The following is a 24871-nucleotide window of genomic DNA, read 5'->3' on the forward strand; positions in this document are numbered from 1 at the left end:
AGATGCTTGCTTTAACAAAGTAATCCGTGTTTTAGTGAATAGTGAGACTGTTTTCCTCATAAAAATGCTTGCTTTGATTTTAAATTTAAGAATTTACATTACACAAAAGTAACATTCATTGTCACCTTCATTTTTTTAGTTGGACTTATTTACACCAGAAATAAGCCAGATGAGCATTGAGAAAACCTGACACAGAGCACCTTTATGAAGAGGTGCAAAATATTTTTTTACATTTAGAACAGTGAGATCAAGGAGATACTTAGTTCATAGTAATACACAATAGCACACAAGTTCAATTGAAATGGAGATTATTGTTTCCTGTGTGTTTTCCATGATCTTTTGTCACTGATCACGTCCCTGTTAAGGGAAAAAACTGTTGATTTCACCTCCTTTAGCTTCTTTGAGCAAATAATGACTTCTTGCAGCTACCAAGAGTCATCCTTAAACAGAAGAGTGCTGCAGCTCTTTTGTTGTTGCCATGCATGCTGGGAATTTCTCTCCATAGGGCGATACAAAGGCCTGACATGTTGTGTTGAAGAGATATTTTTAGTTTCTTAGTTACACATAGTTGCACAAAAAGAAGAGAGCTTCCACACACAAGCGCACACACACACACACACACACACACACACACACACACATGCAGATAGTCTGTGCAATTCCTGTTAGTGTGGCAGATTTAAGTTTAATTAAAGGACTTAGCTCTGGAATATACGATCGTATGCATGTAGGTGTTGCCTCATGTTCTCTTTGCTATTTCTGGAAGTTGAATTATTATGAAAAGGCCAATACTCACAGGGAGGGATCATGGACAAGATCTTTGAGGTTGACGCCACTGCGGTCCTCTGCAAGGTTTCGAAAACAGCTGTCACTCACTGGATGAGAGAGACAGGAGAAAATTAAATTAGCACACAAAATGGTCTAAAATGAAACGCATGAAGGGCTTTACCACAAATTGCTATTGCTCGTTAAATGAAATGATTCCTTCTCATAATTGTGTGTGGTTACAAGGGAAAAGGTACCATGCTATCTAAAAACTGACATGTTTTTCTTTCCCAAAATCTTTTATGCCCATGTCAGCTCACTTTTCACTTTGTAAGACTGTGAATTACTATTTTGTAATTTTCTAAGCTGTGTCAAGGTTACCCACATGTGATTACTCAAGGTGGGAGACTGATCTTTAGATGAAGAATTGACAAAATACACCAAAAAGATCTTTTATTGAACAGATGATGAAAGCTCCAAAGTTCCAATCCCAGCACATCTCCGAGTAGTTCTGTGCTTGTTTTGGAAACATTTCCGTATTCAATCTTACATTTTTGATCTACCATTCAGCCCTGTGATGTGACGAAAAAAACTATCATAAATTGTGTGTAAATTAGGGAGAATAAGGTGCTTTTGACAGTTTTCACTGAAATAAGGGAGGTCTACCTGTACATAAAAATGATGTCTGGTGTAACTGCTACATTGTCTTCTGCATCATGTTTGCAAATCAAATATGGCCACTGTGGGACTAAAGTGTACACTGACTTCTCACTCCCCAGCTTCACCCTGCACACTTTTTGATCACACCTTCAGCGTCTCCAGCCACTCCTTATAAAACCATGGTGAACCCTCGACTGCAGAGCAGGTGCGAGCCACATGAGTCATCACGATGATCGCAGATGGATAGAGTGACGGATACAGTGAGACAGGGAGAAAGACGAGGACATGGGGGGAGGAAAATGAAAAAAAAAACAAAGCGAGAGGAGACAGAAAGAGACAGACAAGGAGGAGGAAGAGAGGGACAAGGTGTTTTATGATTTGACGGGACCAAACGTGAACGGACACGCTCATGTCTTAAAATAGATGCAAAACGAAGGGGGGGGGTGTGTGCAGTGGATTTAATCCAAAAAACTTGACACGCTAGTTGTGGACCAGACTGAAAATGTCATGATGTTACTCCAATTAAGTGCCATGATCCATGAACGAGAGGAAGGGCGGAGGGATAGTGTGAGAGGATGGGTGAAGCAAGACTGGTGTAAAAAATGGAAGTGCGATGGTAAAGGGTGGGTGTGAGGGTAAGGAATGCTACAGAGGAAGGGATGTGAAAGGATGGAGGGCCATTGGTGAAGAAAATGTGAGATTGAGGTGGAGACGCGGGAATGAAAGGGATGGAGGGATTTTTTTTAAAGAGAGAAAGAAGGGGAAGGGAGATGAGGAGAAAAAAAAGTGCCAGTGGGGCAGAGCTGTGGAGACAGAGGTAAACAGAGGGTGCAGGACGTTGCTCTGGGCTCTGGCAAATAAATGGGAGAGTGCTGACATTTGCACACCAAGCCAGCTCAGAAAGAGAGAAAGAGAGGGAAAAACAAGAGACAGAGAGATTTCGGGAGGGGGAGCAAAAGGGGAGCGCATGGAATACACACCACCCTGGCTTTAGAGGGGCACTGCTGCAGAAGTGCATGTGTGCGTGTGTGTATATGTGTGTGAAGAGGGAACTTCCTTCAAGACTGCAGTATGCCTTACACACACACACACACACACACACACACACACACACACACACACACACACACACACACACACACACACACACACACACACACACACATAGCCCTCCTCAGTCTTTCTCTCCCAGCTACCCCTTGATCTAAAAATAGCCGTTCCACTCTCCTACAAGAGGCAGCAACCATTCTGAACCAATCAACACGCTCTGTCAAAGGCATCGGTACCCACCACCCCTTTATGTGTGTGTGCATGTGTGCAACACGGGGAACTCCTCACTGAAGGTAATAAAACTGCCCCTCCCTGCTGCACCGGTTAGTAGAAATGGTGGGAAAGAAATCCCTTCTACAAAACAATGGCTCGGAAAAGAATCAGAAAGCTAGAGGGAGATGGGGGGACAAGAAGAGGGAGAAAAGGAGTGAGAGTGAAAAAGAGGGAGATCTGGCTGCAGTTGAAACAGCTTTCAAAGGAATATTAATGTGATCCTGTGCAAGAGCTGAAGACAGGGGGAAGAGAAGGGGCAAGAGGGAGGGAGAATGGAGGGAGAGGAGGGAGAGGGGAGGGGAAAAAGGTGAACAAGAATTCATGACGCTGCTCCTTCCCACCTCCCAAACGCCGCACATGCACCTTTCTCCAGGTAAACCTGCAGCTTAGATTTAGTGTGCACTGCGTCATCTCTAAAACCCACAATGCAGGAGAAACCACTTTTTCAGAGGTGCCAATCTAGTCCTTGGTCAGGGCAAAAGTGAAGATGCAATGCAGTGAAATAGTCCCACCCCAGAGGGCGCTATTCCCCATGGTGCTTACAGTACACAGCAAGCTAAAGGTCAATGCGACTACATGGCTTGACAACCACCAGAAGATAGACAGCTAAGGCCAGACAGACAGTTGTCAGAGCTGAGATGGGTTCTGGTTCATACTACAACCAGTATATCATCCTGCTATTCTCAAACATTTCAAGACAAGTAGGGGCTCATATCTTGCCAATGCAATTTAAATTCTCTGATTTTCACAACTGACATTCCTGATATTGAGTGCAACCAAAGACTGCACTTGAAGCACACTTGCACACTTTTTCTTCAATATGCCTTTTTGTCTATTTTTGCATTTCTCCATCAGTGTATGTTTGTGTGTGCTAAATATTAATAGAAGACATGGTTGAAATCTCCAGAAAAAGCCAGTAAGTGGATCTTCTGGATCAAACTACTGTTTCCAAGGTCAAGAATGAACATGCTCCTAATAATACTTATCTTGCACTTGTTTTGTTATAATACTTTGCAGATTAAGTAGTAAAATGATAATCACAATTATAAAAATCAAATGACAAAAGGTTTTTAAAAATACAATAAGGAACATTTTTAAAAACCTGAGAAAATAGGATTTTGATGACTGACTTTATGTGCTTGAGATGAAGTATCTTTGATGATATCTTTCACACAGATGTCTTATATCACACTGTTTTTTATCCATATGGACCATCACTGTAATTATAATAATTTTTCCATTTAATATCTATTGTCTGGTCCCTATGCATGCATTGACTCATATCATCTCATATTTGCCTCTACCTGTGAGTGTGTGTGAGTGCAGAAGCCTAGATGTCCCCAGGCTAGAGCAGTGGGAGGAGAGCAGGAGGCCTGAGCTTCAGAAGCATTATGCAGGGCAACATCAGTCACACATGGGATCTAGACATTCACACCCTTACACAAGCACTTGTGCACACTCTCAAAGGGTTAGTCACTAAGCCACAGCAGAGTAGGAGAGATCAGGACACAGGGGAAGACATCAAGAGACCAAAGAAAAGGGAACTGATCAGGGAGGAAGAAATGTCAATATAGAGCAAAAACTAATGAAAAAAACATTTTTTAATAGAATTATCTATTAACAGAAATAGAGCAGAACAGAAAAGTGCAATATATATATATATATATATATATATATATATATATATATATACACACATACAGTTAATACAGTGTAAAATCAAAGGCCATGTAATGTCAAAAAACCAAATAGTGACCAAATACCCCAAAGTTTTGAGCCCATTCACTGTTCTTTTGCAGAGATGATAAGACCAAAGAAAGAATGTAAGTGTGACACAATTTTGTGGCTAGTGCCCTTATCTAATTTCCAAGCACAAATGATGTTGTTGTGAACAGGTGGGACTTTGGCATCAGAATGACATTCATCCATTTCATTTGGTAAAGTTCCAGTAAATAAATTAATTAGACATTAGCTTGGTGACTTGGTTGGACAGGATGCTGTCAACAACCTACTTGATTGTTCCTCCTTATGAGATCAGGACCTTTCAGCACAGTAAAATGTCAGACAACATAAACTGCGATCTACTACACCATTTTGACTCATAACATTGTAAGACTTCAAGCTTTCCGGAGTAGTAGAGAGCGTTATAGTTATAACAATTCTGAATCAAGGGGTGAAGGGATAACTACTTATTATAAATATTAGGGCATCTTTGTATTTGTCAGTAGGGGAGAGCGGGGTGAGTTGAGCGAGTTTTTGCTTGATGTGTCTTCAAAGTGAGGCCATGACAGTAAGGTCTCCGACTAAAATATGTATATATAATTTAGCATGTGGTGAATGCCTGGGAATAATCGATTTAGATCTAAAATAAACTGTTTTCAAAATATGGTTTTCTAAAAAAAAGTGGACTCTTCGCTCAACTAACCCCAAGGAAGAGGATAAGTTGAGCCACATGGTGGTCAAGGATATCAATGTCATTTCATCATGCAAACTCAAATGCCAGGTCCCAACATTTAATTGCATCAAGTAGTGAAACCTTGCAGTTATATCTCCTGGTTGTTTCATATAAATGTATTGCTTTAAAGCCATCCTGTTTATCGTCATGTCTCGTGCCACCTGATGAACTGATTTTCCATTTTGTACCTCTCCCACTGCTCTGTCCAAACCCACAATAGTCCTGTCTGTCTTTCATTTATAGAAGCATGACATGATGGTTTCTGGTCTAAAATGCATAATGTCACATCATTTCGGTGATGCATAAGAATGTAATGTAAAATAACTAATTCCTTGCCATTTTAACAAAATTTTTGTCATCTAGTTGTTTAAGGGCAACGTCATGCTAACAATATAGCCTCTTATTGTAAATTCCTAAAGCACTAACACATGCATTTTTTCAAACCTGTCTGCAATTGTTAAGACACAAGAATCAGGACTCCTTGAACTTAAAAAAATCCCTTGGAGCTGCAAAAAACAGTTTTTTGATCTTAAATGTGCTTATCACTTATTACAGTGGCCTCTCTCCACCACAGAGTGAGCAAAATGATAAACTCTTCAAAAATGTATATTCATGTAACCAATTTTGTCTATGGTTGCGGAGACACAAGGGGTCACCCCGCTCTCCCCTACTGATGCAACTGTATAATAAAAAGGCTAAAACAAAACTATTATAACAAATAGCTTCCTCAAGAAAAATACTAGTTTAATAGTTAACATCATAACAAATGAAATAAATGCTGACCAGACAATCAAATAAGCAAACCAAACAAATGAGAAAAGGTTATAGTGGGTAGCAACAGGTAGTGAGTCTATTGCTGCCAGTAAGCTATAATTAGTCATGTGTAACACAATTAACTAGTTATGTGATATTTTGTGATACAGATAGCTTTGTTGGGAAGCTTCCTGCTAGCCTAAAAAGGCAGCCATCATGTTACTAGCAGGCTAAACAAATGCTGTGTCCCAATTCCAAACTATATAGCGATTAAGGGGGTGGTGATGGCACATAGATAAGATGCTTGCCTTTGGTGTGAGAGACCTGGGTTCAATTCCCACTGTGAGACATCCACCATTGTGTCCCTGAGCAAGACACTTAACCCTAGTTGCTCCAGAGGCGTGCGACCTCTGACATGTATAGCAATTGTAAGTCGCTTTGGATAAAAAGCATCAGCTAAAATGAATAAATGTAAAAAATGTAAATCAAACTGTGACTTTGGAACGACCCTGCCAATCAAACTCAACAAAGAGAAAACAAACCAGTTTTGGTACTTATTTTTTGTTTTTTCAGAGATCATCCTCCTGCTACTGTTAGTAGCTCCTCCCCTGTGCACTGCCTTAACAGCACACAAAAATCAAACATTTTTGACACGAAGATTTACTTTTGTGAGTAAACAATTATGTTGAACTGGACAGTGGTGAAAGAAGAAATCAATACTGTGGTGTAAAAAAGAAGAAGATTAGAAGAAAGTTACTTTATATACTGCTAGGAAGCTAAACCTATAATGATAAGCATCTATTAGATTTTTGTAAATTGCATATTCACACAAATTGTCAATGTCATTGTACATTATAATGTAAACCAAAATAAACCATTCATTCATTCATTCATAAATCATAATGTATTAGTTGATGTATATTTTGTATTAATGCCCTAAATCTGGAAAGCAACTAACTATAGCTACCAGATAAATGTAATAGAGTAAAAGGTAGAATATTTGCCTCTGAAAATGTAGGGTAGAAGTATAAAGTAGCATAAAATGGAAATACTCTTCCGATAATAAAAGTAAAGTACAAGTACCTCAAAATTGCACTTAAGTACAGTACTTGAGTAAATATACTTAGGTAAATTCCATAATTGGAAATGGGACACATCTACAATTTGTCTAAGGAGGAGGTTGCTGTCTGTCTATAGCACAGTGCCAAAGTTCAGTCTATCAGCAAAACATATCAAAGGTCAGCAAGCAGACTAGCTTTGATCTGTCTGTAGAAAACATAAAGTCAGCATGCAGGATAGGTGTCTTTTTCTCAAAAAGATATGCTAAGTTAGCCAGCAGGCTAGCTGATATACATCTGTAATACAGTATCTTAGCTAACAGGCTATGTGCTGTCAGTCTGTTAGCCAGGAGGCAGGAGGGGATTCATAAACGGCTATGCAATGTTCCACTCAATCATTTCCAGGACATAAAGCAGTCAGCACTCATTATCTCCCTGGGATCCCACTCTAATGGGGTTTTCCCTTTGCAGGTTCTCACACACAAACACACACGCACGCACGCATGCACACAGCTCATATGCACTGTGCATGCAATGCAATACAACACATGAGTTTGCAATGTCACACCACATACACAGACAGTGTCATACCCTTTTTTCAGCTACATTAACACAGCTACACACACACACACACACACGCACACACACACAGCTACACACACACACACACACACGCACACACACACCTGGAGCTTGGACACCTTGCCATGGATCAACAATTTTACACATCTTGTGCTACAAATCACAGGTCAAGTCAGAGTGCCTAGAGATGCTTGTGCCAAAATCTATCTATCTTTTCTATCATTATGGCACTGCCACTCAAATATACAAAAATCTGGCTGTCTTGTTGATGTGGATATTATCTGACATTCTAGTCAAGAAATTAATGTCAATTTCACTAACATTGCCAACTATGCTTTAACATGCTTTGCCAGTAAAAACGTATATCATCAAGTGCCTTCTTCGTCTGAGCAGCCCACTTGGCATATCTATTGTTTCCTGTTCTTTATCTGCTAACAGCAATGCAATTGGCCCTCCAGCCCTGGAGAAGTTACTATGGAGGTCAAACACTGGATTGGGCTGACATCTGCTTGTGGGAGGGACAACACCTCTGTGCACCAATAAGCCTCAGCCAAAGTGATATTCCTGCCTCCTGTCTCCTATTTTACTGGCTTGTTTTGTGTGAAATGGATACACTGGGCCCCAGGCCTTGGATTAAATGGGCTTAATGATGAATAGAGGTAGGGCCCGCCTCCAGATTGTAATGGGGTGGGGTAGACATCTGACTACGGGGCTTTCAGTACTACAACCCCCTCTTAGCCAGGAGAGGAGAGGAGAGGAGAGGAGAGGAGAGGAGAGGAGAGGAGAGGAGGAGCAGTGGTGCACAAATACCAGCATCTTCATTCCATGGCAGGGTAAATTTCCAAATTAATAAAGGCTTCATGGTGCTGGGTAAAATATAGTAACAGCAATAACGGCAGATAACCTAATCTAATATAAGCCCACTGTATCTTAGCAACCTTGTTAATTCTGAAAGGAGCAGTGGGGTAAGCAGCAGAAGCACAGCATCTATCATCAAAGACACACCCAGCAGCCACACACACACACACACACACCAATTACTCACAAACTTTCAAACCCACGACATCATGCACATGCAATCTTACCATTAGCCACTATCTCGATCACACTGTGATGCAGATGAATACATACACACGTGCAGGGCTACACACTCAGGCACATACACACAGATCCTCAGGCTTACTGTAAGCAGCTGGGAGAATGGAGGGGGTGTGGAGCGGAACAATGGGATCCTAATCGTCAGGCTGCATTTCAAAGCCTCTCCCCTCTACAACACTGTTTCTAGATAAGATTTGAAAATGCTATTTATATCCGCGGGGAAAGGAGCCAACCAGCAGCTTGATTTTCATTTATTTGAAGTCAGATCTAAATTGGGGTAGAGTTACATAATGCAAGGAGTGCGACACTCCACCTGCTAATGCCAAGCCAGCCATTGAAGAACATTACAGAGGGAAACAGCCCAAAAAATGCGCTTGGCCCATGCTAATACTGCAGCTAATAATTACCCTTTCGGCTTAATAACCATCGCTTACTACACCATAGGAGCCCGGCTCATCCGTGTGAGTACAGCAGTGGGCCGATTCGCATCTCAAATCCAAACCTACTCCAGCGTAGCCAGGCCAAACAACCATGTTGAGCCGGGGACAAAACAACACAGCACACCATGGCCCTTTCCCCCCCATGGACCAGATGTGCAGAGGAAGGGAAGGGGAGAGGAGAGGAGAGGAGAGGAGAGGAGAGGAGAGGAGAGGAGAGGAGAAGAGAAGAGAAGAGAAGAGAAGAGAAGAGAAGAGAAGAGAAGAGAAGAGAAGAGAAGAGAAGAGAAGAGAAGAGAAGAGAAGAGAAGAGAAGAGAGCTCTTTTCTCCACAGCTGTGTCCCAGGCAGGCAAGCAGGCAGGCAGGCACGGCCCATCCCTGGCCCCTGCTCCCCCAGCTCTCCCCTCCCAGTCTCCCTGGAGAGGGGAGGCAGCTCCATCACAGGCTAAGTTAAAGAAGGAGGAGGAGAGGTGGTTGGATAGACATGGAGTTGAGGGAGGGTGAGCTGAAGCCTAACCCTGGCAGGATTATGACAGCAATTCACACCGGATGAGAGGAGGTGGAACAGAGAGATGAGGAGAAAGGGGAACAGCGGTGGGAATGCTCCGAAAGCAAAGAGGGAGGGCAGAGAAAGAGAAGACAGGAAAGAGAGTAGTATGGTAGTAGACTGGTAGAGGGAGCTTACGAGAAGAGATGTGCAAGGGAATGAATAAAATACATGTGGGGGGAATGATTGTGAAAAAGAGGAGGGAAGACAAAAGCACCCATGCAGGACAGATCAGTGCTGAGAGTGCTGAGTCCCTCCCCTCTTTGCAATACATATATATTTTCACCATCAAGGCGCTCTGTTCACCGGGCAAAAGTTGAAAGGGAATTCATTATTTGAAAGAAAAGATTAAGGGTAAATAATACACATCTAGATGTGAAAAATGTAATACAGAAACATTGAGACCCCTTTTGTACCTTTACTTATGTCCACCAAAGTGCTTATTTTTGCCACTGACAGGCTCCGATTGTTATTACAAGTGTCTGACAACATTGTGGAAAGGATCCCTACAGAGATAGAACTTTAATGAGTTTTAAGAGTATCCTTTTTGTTGAACCAGAAACAGTCACTATAGCTTTCTCGTCAAAGCCACCAGACTCCATAATAAAACAGTAAATTTACCTTGCAGAACACGAGAGTTGCTGGTCTATGCTGCCTTTGTCGGTTAGTTTGTTTGTGTTATTGTGTGACTTTGGTATTTTGAAGGGCTAAAAACACTGAAGTCACACAATAGCACAAACTAACTTATCAAGGCAGCCAAGGCAGCAGGAGACCAAAAAGCTAAAATGACTACTTTTGTCAAGGGTGTCTGGCGGCTTTGACAAGAGCGAAATAGCAGCTGTTGGTTCTAAAGTTCTATCTCTGTAGGAATTATTTCCATAATATTGCCAGAGACTTATAATAACAATTAACAATAAAAACAAGCACTTTAGTGGATATACTTTGATGGTACGCGATTGTCCAAAAGGATTATGTTACAGTGCTGTCTCGCTGCTGCCGACTGCAGTGCGCTCGCTCAATACTAGACCAATTTAATAAAAATGTTCTCCCAATTAGTCACATAGACACAAAAACATGGGAAAATAGGGCTGAAAAATGCAGAAGTTACCATTTAACAATACAAATGGTAGCCATTCAGCTGTTTTTACATTTCATAAGGAAGAGGCTGCTGCTTTTTGCCTTGGCTTTCTTGAGATTGCATAAAGAGGCCAAGTTTGTGACCATTTAACTTCAATGGAGTTTTGTGACTCAACGGAATTTACACTTTGTTGACTGCAGATCGCACATTGATACCAGGTGTAAATGGGCTCTAAGACACACAAACACACAACAAGTATAGGCTTTAATAGGCCCTTCTATCCTTATCGGGAAAATGAAAGTAAATAGAAATGTACATGTTACTGAAACAATTAGTTGTTAAATTGACAACAATGTGCAATTATTGATTCATCATTTAAGTCAGTTAACAAGAAAAAATGCCAAACAGCAATGCTGTCACATATGCACCTGGACACTGCCCAGTACAACCGCCGTATGGTATTTTTTCACCACTGAGTACTCCACTATAGGGTTAAGGGCTTTGCCATCCAAGCAATTTCAGACACTGCCTCAGGTTCTAGGGACTAGTTTTGACATTTTATAGACTAACGATGAATGGATTAATCAAAACAGTTGATAGATGAATTGATCATGAATTCAATCATTAATTGCAGTCAAAATGCAAGACATCTAAAAGAAATTTTGCAGACCCAACCAATAATACCCACCCACAATCAACATAGCAATCACTAACAATCAAAGCAGAAAATATTGTTTTTACAAGTTCTAAACATGAACTAAACTATTCTATGATGCAGTCATGTCCAAAAACTATCCATCGTATGCGTTTTGTGATCTACGCCAGTGAGCCCACTCTCAGTCACTTCTAACACTCACCTGAAACTCTTTTTATCATCCAAATATCAGTGAAAAGCTAGAGACTGCAGCGCCCAACAGCCTGCAGCTCTCCACAAAGGCCTCTCATATTGATGTTTTATTAACACGGCCATAAATATTGAAAAGACACTTACTAATGAAGCCACAGAGAAAAAGTTCCAGAGACAATTTACAACTCCAGGGAATACACGGACCTTGAATATAGCATCCTACACCCCTCTTTCTACTTTCCTTTTCCTTCATCTCACTTCCCACCCCATGACCGGAATGCCCCTGCAGCTTCAACATCACCCCCCATACACACATATTATCCCCTCAACAGCCCCCATCTTCTTCCCCTTCTCTGTTTTTCTTGTTCAATGAAATCAGTGGATTGGAAAGGCTTGACGATCCGCCACACCTCTTGCAAATATTAATCATAAATCACAGGCTCTGAGTATAATGAGGCTTGTTTCTAATGACAACAGGCGTAATGAATGTGTCTGTGGCTCGGTGTGGCATTATCATATATCCAGGCAGGAGTGTGCATGTGTGTATGAAGTATGTGAAGGGTGGGCAGGTGTGTGGCTGTGGGTGGATGAGGTATGCGGCTTTTTTCCCTATGTAGCATGACATTTCGATGGCAGAGGGCCCACAGCAAGCAAGCTCTCTGTGGCATTTCCGACAGCTGTTTACACACTCATACACACAAACTTAATGTGCACTGTGTGTTTTCTAAACACACGAGTGCATGTATATGCAGGGCAAGAGTACAGCCATTTACCCGGTGCAGTTTACTATAAATAGTTGTAGATATAATTTGAAGTATCAGTGAGTGCAAGATAGAAAAACCATTGTAGTGGCATTTGACTGGTAGTACACATTATACTGAAATAAATACTCAGTGGTGAAATTGAGAAAGAGAACTGTTCATAAGGGCAGCACACAGGCTAATAAAATTGGGATAAAAATATGGCTTGTGGTTCTCACAAGGGTGTGAGTTTCCTTTCAACATTGGAGGGCACACATATTAAGCTTAGGTCAGAAAATTTTGAGCATAAAACACTTTATTTCCTGCCTTCTGGTGGATTTTTCTGCACCAAATACAGCCTTTTCGGCATTAATTTTTGATGGAAATGTTTATATTTATTTAAAGGGAAACACAAAATTCAGGTGGCAATATAAAAATACAATGTAATATAATGCAAAGTAAGGCTCTCTGGCATCAAAGAATGTATTGCTTTCAAATACATATTCTCTTGTTGATGATTTTTTCATTTAATATCATCCCTACTGAGTCAACGCACATGTAGGGTGGATTTACTCTTCCCTTCTCTTTTGTGTCTTGCCTGGGGAAGTAACCTCTTTAAATGTGCCGGTGGAACCTATTCACGTCAATGATAAATTAAATCATGTTAATTAATTTATAAAATCCTGGACTTTAATAGCTCCTGTGTTTCAGCAAGTTTTCTACTCATGTTCAAAACTTTCTGCACATTTAAAATCTCTCCCACATCTCTGTGTTCTCTGAAATTTTGAGAATAAAGTCGTAATATTTTTCAGAAAAAGTCAAAATATTACAAAAATAAAGTCATAATTTAATAAGAATAATGTAATATTCTAACAAAATCAACCTGCCCAATACTCTGTGTATTATGTTATTGCTCTGCTGACTGGGACTGTACTCGATGAGACAAGTGCGCTGCTCTTCATAGTTGTTAGTTTCACCACCTCAGATAAAATGCAGCCCACAGTGGCTTCAGTGGGAAGCATCCTGGAGCAGTCAGACAGTCCCACACCGACCAAAGGTGTCTCTAAGTGAGGGAGACGCAGAGACATCAGCGACACAGAGCTACAAGTCAGAAGAAAGACACCACACTGCAGTCCAAACTTCTAAAGTCTAAATAACTGGAGACTGTCAGGAAATATACATATACATGCGACTTGAAGCAACCTATTCTACAAAGACTCTATTCTCCAAATATTACAACATTAGAGACATGTCCCTACCATCTCTACCTAATTCTACACCCTAGGGTTCTAAAAATTGCATTTAAAAATAACAACCATCTCTCTTTTCAGAAAAATTAGGATTGGGATTATCAAATCCGAATCCAGTATTAAAATTATTTCCCGAATCTGAATCTTTTAAATTAGATTTAGCTTTCTACATTTTAAAATAACTGAATAAATAAAAATCAAAAATCTGAGAAGCCACAAAACATTTAGTCAGTACCTTTTTGATTACAACATGTAGCTAAAACCTGAAAATTAGATGAGTACCAGAAGATATGAAATGTTGATTAAATGTATCTGACACACTGAAATAACAGTTGTAGCCCATTTACTTTTACACCTTAGGACACTTTTGCATTAGCACCTTGCTCCAATTAACAGACATCCCACTGCATCCCAACTATTAAGTTCAGAATCTTAAAAGATTGATCTGATATGCATAAAGGTTTAACCGAGGTGTTTCCTGTATTTGACATGATGAAATCATTTCTGCGACCGATGGTTATGGAGTGTTACAGAGTGATTTGTCTTTACACTCATAAACACTATGTGGCTGAGTACAGATACCAGCTTGCACATAGCACATAATCTATAAAACAGCAAAAAGTGAATTTGGCTATTGGAACTCAGCCCTGAGGAAAAGTATCCCACTGTGGAGGCAGAAATCTCAAAGACCCATGTCCAAAATCTGGGCAAATTAAACCAAAACTGTCTGCACTGGCCAAATACCTCTACAGATAAATGAGTAAATATGTTTTTGTATAATTTGTGGGAACTGGCCCTTTAATTTTGACTGGTTTGTAGAATTCTTCAGCTCAGAAAACTACATATGTTAAAGACATCACAGATAGTATCATTACAGTCTGTAAGAAATAAATAAATGAATACACACCTAACTGGCATATTATTTCCTTTTTTCCAACTCAGCTCCTTCTGTGTCTGTTATCTAGGGCTGCTCCATTAGTGAGCCAGGTACCATTCTCTTGTTAAAAGCCAAAATGAGCTTGAGAGCAGCTCTATCGATTTCAATAGAAATGTGCTTACACAGGCATCAATATAGCTGCACATTTCTGATACCTCCTGTTAGAAGCCTCCCTCCTCTCCCCTTCTGCCTCCACAACCCTTCGTCTCTTCCATCCTCCTCTTTCTTCCACCTCCTCCTCCTAGTCCTTCCAAGCTGCTGATGCAGGGAAACCCAGGGTTGCACCAGTATAACCATGGCTTAACCGTACATTCCAGTTTGCATCGTTGGACAAGCTAGAAGAATCTGCACGGAAAACACTCAGCTCATTAATTTCACTTTACTCAATATGACTAAAGACAGAAGGGTTGGAAAGTGGATGGGTTCTGAAATGGATAACTATTGGCTTACATTAGCAATGGGGCTCTTTATCTGTTGGCTTTTAGGGGTTGTAGGGAAACGTATGTGCTGAGGCCTAATCAGATCAGGTATTGATTGGTCTTCAAAGAGGAAGCTTAACGTTCTCCCTGCTTCTCTGTGATCTCTCGCTAAAGGGAAGGAAGACGGGGAAGAACAGAGGCAGAGGGAGACATATACAGAGGTCATGGGTTATTGTGCGACTTGCAGTCAGTCTTACAGGTCAAGGTTAGGCTGGTAGATTGCCATTTAGAATCAATGGCAGGTTTCTGATCAAAGCTAGGGGTCAAACTCATGCTGACCAGGGGATTCGTTTGATGGGCAAGGCAAATGCACATTCACAACCCCAATCCTAGAAGGGACAAACACGGCTTGAGAGGTGCAGCTGTCACGCCGATTTCTGGAGCAGGAGACACGATCATATTGTAAGTGACACATTGTTCACTAGTAGAAAGTTAATCTAAACTGCATCTCCACAGGGTTCCCATGTGGCAAAGATGGCAGCTTCATCATCGTCTGGTCCACCGGCTGCCCTCCTCATGATCAGCCCCAGCTCCCTGCCCACAAATCCCATTTCATGCCAGCCACGCTTCTGAAAAGGCAAGACAAAAGCCCGATCAGCACAGCTGCGGCTTTAGCATATTGTGTCGACAATCATCGTGAAATCAGCGGAACAAAGCAAAACGAAACTCTGCAGCACCCAAAACTATGCAGTGGCAAACCAGGAAACATTAAGCTAAGGGTACGTCTGGCTGTGGCTTGTTAGAGGAGAAGGAACTTCCTGGTACCGCTTGCTGAAGATCAACAGTGACAACTCCACCAACACCTCCATCAGGTAGAAAGTAGTTTCATGTCAAAAGAGTTTATTGCCTCAATGTCCAACCGTGAATACTGAGAAATGAGGACTCTGCTGGGGTAACTAATCTGTCCTGAACATTCAATGTTAGTCAAAATGACAAAACCAAAAACTCTGCACAAAACAAAGGATTCGGTGGTGGATGAGCTGCAGCAGCACATATCGTTGGCATGAGTGTAATAATCAGAGCAACATAGAGAATTTTCAGATTATAATAGTTTACTAGTCAGCTGGCAACCAAACAGCTGATGAATGAATGAACCAGTGATTGTGAAACATGAATGAAGCTGAGGCCAATCAGCTACTGGAATCAGCTACAATGACGTCAGTGCTCTACCTGGACTAACACTGAGCTCCATTACATTAAAACTTTAGACCAGGGGTATTCAATTAAAATTCAAAGAAGTCCAGTTAGAGAATATTTCCCAAAGCAAAGGTCACGAACATCATAACGACTAACATGCGTTATCATTCACTGCCAGTGCCATTTAGTTTTATCAACATATGTTGTAGTCAACAACTGACTGTCATATCAAATAATATTTCAACAATATTTACTGTCAGTTTTCACATCAAACTGGAGGGATGATAAATAATAACTACTTTATTAATAAATTCTAAATTTAAGTAAACTAAAATAAAGTGCCTAATTTAAGAAAAAATGAAATAAAAAGTGTAGCTTGAAGTGATTAAAGTGTAGTCTCAACCAATTTTATAATAAACACTAACAAATGAACAGCTTTAATACCTCAGCTCTCTTTCATTCCCTTTTATATAGTAGCTTACCACTTTCCTACTTTATCTTGTTCAGTGAGAAACGTGAGCTCTGGCTAGGATTGGAGATATATGAGATACTCTGGTTTTGAACTGCCTGTGGGAAGAATGTACATGTAAGAATCCGTACATTCTTGATTAAAAGCCATGTGAAATCGCTTTTCTCTTTCGTCTCCTCTCTTTGTGTGTGTTTCCAAACGTCTCTGGTGTATCTCACTCGCGGACTCAACTCACAATGCTTATCAGAATGCACGGATTTGACTGGCTTAGCAGCTACACATGCGACGATTGGAAGACATGCAGTTGGTCGTTGAGTTTCCTTTGCCGCGTAAACAGTACAGTAAATACTAGAAAAGCTGCGTGGGTTGAAATAGCAACGCACCGTCACGAGGTAGTAATTCTCAATAATAAATCGGATGAGAGGACAGCGGCTGGGTCCAGATCCAGATCGCTTTAGACCATACTTTCCGCATCCATGTAGCCCAGAGTTCTGTAAAAATTATGCATGAATAAGTTTCGTCATCTGCCCACATCTGCGAGGGTCCAGACCGTATCCACAGACTATTCAGATAACTGATGTAATATAAAAAGAAATGAAATATTAAAAGAAAATGCGCACACGTTTGCGGTCTGTTTTGGAATATTTCAGGGCCTTAGAAAAGTACACAGATTTAGCAATCTGATATAATCTGTTTTATTCCATGAATTCGTCTTCCTTGTCAAAACCTGGCACCTACAATAGCCACAATGCTTCTCAATTGCCAGTAGTTCTGTCTGAGATTTAGGTGTTTTCACCCAACTGTAGTCTTGTCTAGTCAATGCTGACTTAAGTGACATCACTTGAGGCAATTCATCAGACTTTGTTCAGCTCCCTCTGGAGCTACAAAAGGCTTTATACAACTTTTATGACATACGCAGTAGCACTCCCCAAGACCTGTAAACAGACTTTAATGTGAATAATCTGTGGAGATAATGTTAAAGATGCATAGAGAAAGAAACTTAAATTAAATCAATTAAAATGTAACTCTTCTATCAACCAAAAATGCTATCATTTGTTGCTTACAGCTTCTCAAATGTGAAAACTGACTGCTGTTTAATCTAATTGTAAATGTAATATCTTTGTTTTATGGACTTTTGGGATTTTAAGGAAAAAAGAAGTCACTTTGGACTCAACAACTAGGATGGGTCTTTTCTTTATGATGTGGCAAAACAAAACCTAAACCAAACAATATATTGATTACCTTTAGAAATATTCAACTGCATAATGAAAATAATTGTTAGTTGCAGTCCTATATCTCTTTGCCCATTACACCCAATATGTCCAGCATAACCTCAAAGATGCAGTGTCTGGTTGCTACAAAAGGTCTTTTACAGGAAGTATTGCTATATGTTATCAGTAATATTTTCCAAAGTTCAGCCTTTGTTGAGAAAGATATACCTGAAGTAGCAAACCCACGGAGGAAATGTACTCCTATGGATTAAAGTTACATTCAACATGCTTCACGCACTGCCAATGCTTGTTGATGTGTTTGTTAATGTGCAAGTGGGTGGGTGGTAGAACATGTGTATATGAGTGTGCGTGTGGATATGTGTTTGTGCGAACCATTCGACTTCCCTTATTTCCCAAGATGCAGAGTTCTCCATGCCCACACACACACAACACACACACACACACACACACACACACACACACACAGGGAGTGCCCCGGACCCGGCTGTACTAATGAAGCAGCCTGTAAGCAGCTACCTTCATTACATTCAATCCTCTGGACAATGCCAGCAATTACATTGCAGCTTCCCACTGTCAGAGCTCACACATGTATGCGCGCGCACACACACGCACACGCACACACACACACACACACACACACACACACACACACAGCTGTGTTTTCCAGCCAGAGCTCAGTATTAGTACACAAAGACAAAGACCAGAGTCGCATGCATATGCACATACCGCACATGCAAAGTACGCACAGACACAGGCACAGACACACAGTCAGTGGGAAGCTAGTCCTTCTAAAGGCTAATGCTAGCTCAGATTGATGCAGGGAGGTGTTCCTGCTCCTCTTCTTCTCCTTCTTTAGTGGTGGGCTCAGGCTCCGCTGTTCAAAACCCAAACTCCTCGAGACATCTAACTCAGGCCCTCCACCATCAGTACAGTTCAGCCTCTCTGACGTGTCTCTCTCTCTCCCAGCCTCTCTGTACGTTGGAGCAGAAGGAAGCCTGGAGGCGAGGGGGGACGCTGCCTAATAGAGTGCTCCACTTGCCATATTTCACACATCTCATCACTTACCCTATTGAGACACACATACATGTACATGTCAGTACTGGGGAAACCAAGAGGGAAGCCCCTGGAGGAGTCAAAGCATTCAGGGAGTTTTCCAGGGATTGGTTTGACTGTGATGCGGTTTAGGAATTAAAACCCGTGACTTCTAATTATTAGGCACAATAGGCATATTTGTATGGAGAGAAATAAGTCTCGCCGACAAATATATATAAATGTATGTGATGTGAATGATGATACGTAAATAAATTATGGTGATCATAAATATGTCTTTCTATCCCCCAGGGCTCTAACTAATGATTATTCTCAAATTTGCTTAATCTGCTGATTATTATATATACCATAAACCGCAATGTTCCTCGTTTACACATACATATTTTCAACACTCGCATGATTCACCTGGCATATTTAGTGACATGTGAATGTGGAGTTTTAACTACGCTAGCTGTAACTAATGACTATTTTCATTATTCCTCAATTAATAAGTTCATGATTTTGTCTATAAAACTCTCCATCAGTGCAAAACCAAAAGATGTTCAATTAACAATAATATAAACCAGAGAAAAGCAAAATTGGTTGTTTGTCTATATGTGGCCCTGCGATGGACTGGCCAGGGTGTACCACGCCTTTCGCCCGATGTCAGCTGGGATTGGCTCCAGCCCCCTGCAACCCTGTACGCAGGATAAGTGGTTGACGATGGATGGATGGATGAAAAGCAAAATTGCCTTAACAACGACTCAAACTATTAATCATTTATCAGAAGAGCTGCTGATGAATTTTCTGTCAGTTGACTAATAAACATCAAACGTCCTCCGATTGTCACATATATGTTGTGTTTAAGTGCTTGGGGTAAACTCGAACGTCTGGGTTTTAAGTGCATTCATGTGGAATTTCCAAGTGGGTCACTAGTACTGAGACATATTGCTCTCCAGAAATCTGCTGTCACAATAAGAGAAGACAGAACACAAAAGAACAGGTGGGACAATGAAGCAGGACAGAGGAAATTGAGTGACAAACTCCCTGACTCACTGTTTCAAATGTACAAAGTCATGTGCCAAAATTGAAAAACCGCCCGTCATGCCGGCCTGTTGTAAGACCATAAATGATGCAAAAGGGCAAGAAAACTGTCGAGCCACACCACGTCATGTCAATCAAACCGGTTGCTGCATGTATGTGTTGAGCATTTGTGGCTGTGATGTGATGTGTTTGAGTGTGTGGGTGGGTGTCTATTAACATTTGATTCCCAGGTGCCATGATCTGAAAGGATTTTGTGGTAGAAACGGAAAAAGGCATGACGCTGAATAATGGAGGATTAGAATGGGAGAACACCTTGACCACACACACACACACACACACACACACACACCAGGCTGAGGTCAGCCATCAAACACACCTCGTTAGGGAGAAGCTGGCCTCCTCCATTATTCACATGTACATGCTCCCCTCGTACTGCTCGCTCCCTCGTTTTGCAGGGGAGATGGAGTGAGTTGGGCACAGACAGACAGCAAAGGTAAAAGTGAGAAAGGTGGGCCGAGAAAGAGAGAAAGAGAGGTGAGGAGACAGGGACAAAAATAACAAGAGAGAAAAAGAGTCTGAGATAAAATGTGATATATAAGTGGGAAAGAGAGAGCGAATGCGTTATATTTATCTCTAAAGTCCCAAGTCTAGTAACACTCGTCAAACTCAATTTCAATTATCATTAATATGGAATTGATTAGTGAAACTGATGTGATGTGTTTAATGTGATTAATGTGTGAGCAAGCTAATGACTGATATAACCACTGTTAAATATGAACGCAATCACAGTCCTCGCTCCATAACCGAGAACCATCAAATGTAACGCCAATTTTGGACACTTTTTCCAAATGTCCTCTCTCCTCAGTGTGTCACCTTTGCATTCGTTGCAACAAAAATAGAAATATTTCTCCCAAATTCAGACGACGGTGGTTCCCGGAAGCATGTGTCACACACATCAATCAACGCGTCGCACCTCGACATGGCCGGTCTTGTGGCCTCGGGAAGAAGGGAGGGAAGGGAGGGAAGGGAAGGAAGGAGAAGGGGGAGGGGGGGTTGAACAAGTGACAAGCCAATGGACACCCTGGCAGCGTGTCAAGAAGGAGAGGAAGGGCCGTTGCCAAGGGTGACAGCCAGAAGTCACACAGCACTAGACCTCTTTCCCAGCGGTGCTTTTCCACCTTCTTGGTGCAAATGCTTGTCTTTGTTCTTATGAATGCCTGATCATATTATGTAGTACTGCGTGATGCTTCCTAACCTCAAGCTTTTCCATTGGGTGTTATTTGCATGCTTGAATGAAAATTAAAGGGGCTTTATTTTGCAATCGTGCACACCTTTTGGGAAAAAAGCTACACTTATTGTGCAATTTATTTACTTGTTATGACTTCGCTTTGACTTGCTCTGTTTCTTCTGTCTCCTGTGTTCCAGCCCTTCAAACTACACCAAACTCTCTTTCTCTGTTTGGCAAACAACAACAAAATGTCGAAATACTGAAAACCTGAGTGATGTTGACATAAATGAAGTTCGCTGTCTCTTCTTGCAGTGAGCCAGATTTAATAGCTGCCACACTACATGGAAGATCTGAGAAGTAGTTCTTCTCACAGTCCCCACCCCTCTCAGGAATCGGGAACTGAGTTACTATGTGGCCCATGGAGCTTCAAAATCTTAATTTTTATTTTAAACAAGTAAGTAATTAAGTTAATTAGTATGTGTAAAAGATTAAAGCATGCTGTATGCTTCACAACTACATTAACCATGGCATCTAATGGTTAGGTACAGTGCATGTTTGCAAATGTGGAAAAAGATTGTTTACTTCTGGATGTGATAAGTCAATAAAATACTCTGACTTACAATGTGTTGCAGGATGCTGAATTAATAGAAACAACAGGATGTGTTGGAAGAGTATTCTGGCGATTTAGTTGCCACTTGTAAGACACAGATAAAGTAGTGGTGAAAATCTAAGCAGTAAAGGCTGAGATATCTTAACATTTAGTACCTAGTATGGTTCAAGCTCCAAAAAAAGTTAATTTTATATTTCCCATAATGCAACTCAATAGCTTATTTTAGATGTGAGACCCTCCCTGCCTGGTATGTCCATGTGCTTCTAATTCCAGGCCACCAGATTGTAGCACAGTCCTTCTGTTGAAAATGTGTAATTTCATTGTCTAAACTGAGATTGTCAATTGAATGATATGACACATATATGAGTGATGTGAACTTTCTGTCAGACACATAAGAGTAGAATAGAGGCAGACTGGGGTAACAGGATTCCTATAGGGTTCCTACAGGATGGGAGACAATTTCACTATTCATCGCAGGACTGGGACGAAACTGGAAAAACAGCAGCGGGCGGGACGGGAATCATAGGACTTTTTATGCAGGTCTAATGTAAATAACTATATTTTCTGATTTTTAAAATTTGGGACAGGATGGAACGGGAGTCATTCTTCCAGGATTAGGACAGGACAGGAGTGAAAATCCACTCTCGTGTCACCCTCTAGAGTAGAGTCTAAGTGTTACCCAACTAGGTTGTACAGTCTGTTAGGTGTAAATTGTAGGCTAAAGAACAATCTAATCATACCAGGAAAGAAAACAAACTTACACCTAAGGAAAAAAGGATCAATGTATTTGATTAATTACTACAGAAATGTTTTATCTCCACAGTAACAGTGAGCAGGTGAAACACTCCAGAATGGGACACAAGAAAATGGTAAAAACATACAACCAGAACCAATTCTGATGTGTACATGTTGAATTCTTGCAATTTGTGTAATGCCATTGCTAACTTTCAAATGCTTGTTTAATATAGTTGAAAACGGTAACACGGTACTGCTGAGATTATTAGCATTGTTAGCATAGCCCCTGCTCTCATTGAGGAGCTCCCTGTGACATCCGCACCCCGTCAGCCTGTGACAGATGCTAGATACAGGCAAGCGTACTTCCTCTCATGTGAAACATGAGAGAGGAATGCGTTTCAGACAACTATTAGATGAAGACTGATAAAGACGTGAGGCGGCATGGCAGCACACGGGCCACTGATGAATCAATGACTTGTTTCCTCTATTTTTCCTCGTCCCTCCTGCATCCTTCACTCCATCCGTTCCTCCAGCCCTAATTAACACCTCAAGCCTGGACACGACATCCAGCGGCAGCAGACCACAAGAGTGACTCATCAGTTAAAACCCACCGCTTTATCTTTTATCTCGATCTCTATCGCCATCACTCAGCGGCTTTTATCCTTGCACAGGTTATCGCGAGGGACCCAATTGCTGTCTCTCCAGAGTAGTGTAAAAAATTAACCAGAATAAAAAAGAAAGAGAATCAGAAAATGTCTTTTGTCTTAATAGCAAAAGGTTCTTTGAAACATCTAATTTGCAGCAGCTGCAGTGTTATTACAAGGGTTAACCTGGAAATAATTTGATATCCTTTACTAAAAAGACCTAGCATTTATACATTTTAAGGTTCAGTGTGTAAGTTTGAGGGACATCTAGTGGTGAGGGTTTCAAATTGCAACCAGCGGGTCACTGTGCATTCACATGCTCCTCGGATGGTCCCGTTCCCTGAGGTGTGAAGTCGTTCTTCCGACTTCCGTGTGTTCATGTGCTCTTAAGTCAGAATGTGGAATCAGCATAGATGCTGCTACAAAGATGTGTTGGATTAGCGTTCAGAGCATATAAACAACACACAGACATCTAGCTACTCTACATGGACAGCAAACTAACCGTTTTAACCATATTACAGATTACATGTGGGCAAAATTTGTATATGCAATATGTGATTTTGCACAAATCAAAGTTCAGTATACTTCTTTATGTCCCATGCGCACTTTATTCTCTTTTTGCAATAAAGATTTATGGAGGAACAAAATATTCTGATTATTCTGACAACCCATGAATGCACCATAAGTCACAGCTCACCACTACCTTTCTAAAGATAAGCAACGGTGGCTGACACGTTCTTGTGCTAAATAATACGTGTGGGCCTCTAATTTTCCAAATTTCACTTCTTTTCTTACTTCTAATGAACCAGTCGACTTCTACAACTACTACTACTACTTGTTCCTTTTACTTCGTACATATTCAACGTAGTGACGAAACATGCTCTGTAGCACCGTTTGTCCCTTTGGGCTACTGTAGAAACATTTTGTGTTAGAATTGGCAAAGAGAAAGGTCGCATGATTTAGCATCATTGCTGGTTTTCCCTGAAGCTTAATAGACCTAACATAATATTTCCTAAAATGTGGCAAGGGCTCCACTATAAAATGGTGCAAACCCATTTTTCAGTCGTCTGTTTCACGCTACTATGACGCATTTCAGATGCAATTCATGAACATAACCACCACCTGGAGCATTTTACCGTTAGCTGTTTTAAGATTTTAAGTACAGTGGTTGTGTATTTGGCTGCCTAAAAACGGGTGAGACACAGTAGTGCTGTGCCTGAGCGAGTCTGTATAGACACTGAAGGAGAACTAAAGCTGCTGCTGCTGCTCAGCTAATGTGCTTTTGCTATCCAGGCTGTGTAGACATTGTGGAAGGCAGGGCATGCTGTAATTTCAGTCAGCAGAACTTTCTGGGAGGAGATTCTGCAACTGAGCAAGAAAGAAAAACAATTTCACTCCAAACAACATTGTAAAACATTGTAATATACAGTGTGCTAGCTAACGGCATCCAGTATAGAAGTATAGAAATGCTAATGGCAGAAAGTAGACAGAACTAGCAGTCTGATGATCACCACAAAACATGTGTAGAAAACCTCTTAAGCAATGTTAAATTTGCCTAAACTCAACATGCTTTAAAAGCTTCATCTAAGATTTTGTGATTAGCAGTTTACCATAAGACTAATTGCATTAGAAAAACATACGCACATCTTGCTCAAGCCTCACTGGCAACAGTTTAGGAGTGGGTAAATCCAAAAAGTTGACACATTATCAAATGATAATATTTATACATAGTT

At 41.0% G+C, this 24871-nt stretch overlaps 1 protein-coding gene across 9 annotated transcripts in view; it reads right to left on the bottom strand.

Moving 5' to 3' along the window:
- Nucleotides 1-24871, bottom strand: part of gphnb (gephyrin b) — a 107397-nt gene that overhangs the window by 75459 nt on the left and 7067 nt on the right. For all 9 annotated transcript variants that reach the window (XM_038727762.1, XM_038727761.1, XM_038727757.1 and 6 more), the window contains exon 2: nucleotides 797-875. In XM_038727762.1, the coding sequence (XP_038583690.1) occupies nucleotides 797-875 (79 nt within the window). The remainder of the gene's footprint in view (nucleotides 1-796; nucleotides 876-24871) is intronic.

This window comes from Micropterus salmoides, unplaced genomic scaffold, assembly GCF_014851395.1.
Source record: "Micropterus salmoides isolate LMB-PRFRI ecotype aquatic unplaced genomic scaffold, ASM1485139v1 Ms_hic_scaffold_18, whole genome shotgun sequence".
NCBI lineage: Eukaryota > Metazoa > Chordata > Actinopteri > Centrarchiformes > Centrarchidae > Micropterus > Micropterus salmoides.